The sequence below is a fragment of the Notamacropus eugenii genome, chromosome 6, assembly GCF_028372415.1.
Source record: "Notamacropus eugenii isolate mMacEug1 chromosome 6, mMacEug1.pri_v2, whole genome shotgun sequence".
Taxonomy (NCBI): Eukaryota; Metazoa; Chordata; class Mammalia; order Diprotodontia; family Macropodidae; genus Notamacropus; species Notamacropus eugenii.
In genome coordinates, this window is record NC_092877.1 from 177,150,184 (window position 1) to 177,151,727 (window position 1,544).

The 1,544-nt window shown below is 33.9% G+C and overlaps 1 protein-coding gene across 1 annotated transcript; it reads right to left on the minus strand.

Moving 5' to 3' along the window:
* Window positions 1-323: 323 nt before the first annotated feature.
* LOC140512194 (deoxyuridine 5'-triphosphate nucleotidohydrolase, mitochondrial-like) lies at window positions 324-623 on the minus strand. Its single transcript, XM_072621450.1, has one exon. It carries the CDS (start codon window positions 621-623, stop codon window positions 324-326), a length of 300 nt encoding a protein of 99 aa, XP_072477551.1.
* Window positions 624-1,544: the final 921 nt, after the last annotated feature.

Sequence of the window (1,544 nt, forward strand, 5' to 3'; positions counted from 1 at the left end):
CATTTCCCCCTAAATTATTCTCTTGTATAATCCTGATTTCTCCATCTTCTCTAGAAGGATAACATGAAAGACTTTATCAAAAGTTTTGCTGAAATATAGTTAAACCTGTTGATTTGTTAATTGATTGGATATTTGGGTGGTTTATTAATTTCCTTGGTCAACCTGTATAATAAGAAAGAAATATAGTTGTTACCAAGTCTAACATCAAAAAAAGGTCATACTTCATTGAGTCATTTCTTTTTTTAAGTGGAAATTCATTTTATTAACTGTTTCAGGGAGAAAACTGCTATATCTGCTCTTTATATAATTTAATTATAACTAGTCTAACCAAAACCTCCTGCTCCTTGTTCAGTGTCATCAAAGCCTTGGACTTGGTCAAATTCCTGATGAAAAACCTGTTCACAAATCAGCTGTGCAAACCAGTTACTCTTTTTCACTTCAACTGTTTCTTTGTCAAAGTTAAATAGTATAACACCAACATTTCCTCTGTAATCCTCATCTATGACACAGGATCCCACATCTAGGAAATGTTTTGAAGCCAAGCCATAACATGGAGCAATTCTACCATAACTCCCAAGAGGAAAAGGCATTTGAATGTTTGTGTTCACAAGGGCTTTCTCCATGGCTAGTATTGTATAATCATAGGCACTGTACAGGTCTGTGCCAACACTTTGAAGTGGGCTGTGGGGTGCCCCTAGAGACAGGAGAAGCAGAAGCTCATAGGGATCTCCTCATACTGCACAAGCCAAGCCACTTTCTGGGAGAGAGGGCCAGGGTCACTTTCAGAGCAGGGCATGACTAAGGAGGGAGAACAGGAGAAGAGATGTGAAGGGTGGCAAATCAATCACTCCCATTGAGTCATTTCTTTCTGGTCCTTTATATTCCTCACCAGTAAACTGAATAGCTGTTCTCCAGCTCTCACATTCTACGAAAATAAGACAAAACTCTAATTCTTGTTTTCATGACCTCATTACTTTATTTTTCAGTCATATAACATATATCAAATATAAAATGATTATAGAACATTATTCCCTTTAGAGAAAAATGCAACAACATTCAAAAGAAGTAAGAAGTGTAGACCATGTGCCTAAATCAATTACATTTAGCATAGTCTCAAGAGAATTGATATATTTTTAGGATAAACAGTAGAAACAAAAACATAATTTGAACCCTCCATGTATAATTATACATATATGTGTCCATATACATTATGTGTATATACACAAGCATGTGTGTGTGTGTGTGTGTGTGTGTGTGTGTGTGTGTGTGTGTGTGTGTGTGTGTGTATATATATATATATATATATATATATATATATATATATATATATATATATACACACATCTCTGTGTGTTGGTGACTGAAAGAGAGCCAAATAAGATGGCCTTTTAAATCCTGGTTCTAAATTTTAGTATTCTAAATGTACATAAATTTTTTAGTTATAAACTAGGAGAAAAATGTATTTATTTGTAAGAAGGTGGAATTGATATACATTAACTTGGAATTTTTTAGAAATATGTAGTATGTCTAACAAATTTGCTTCA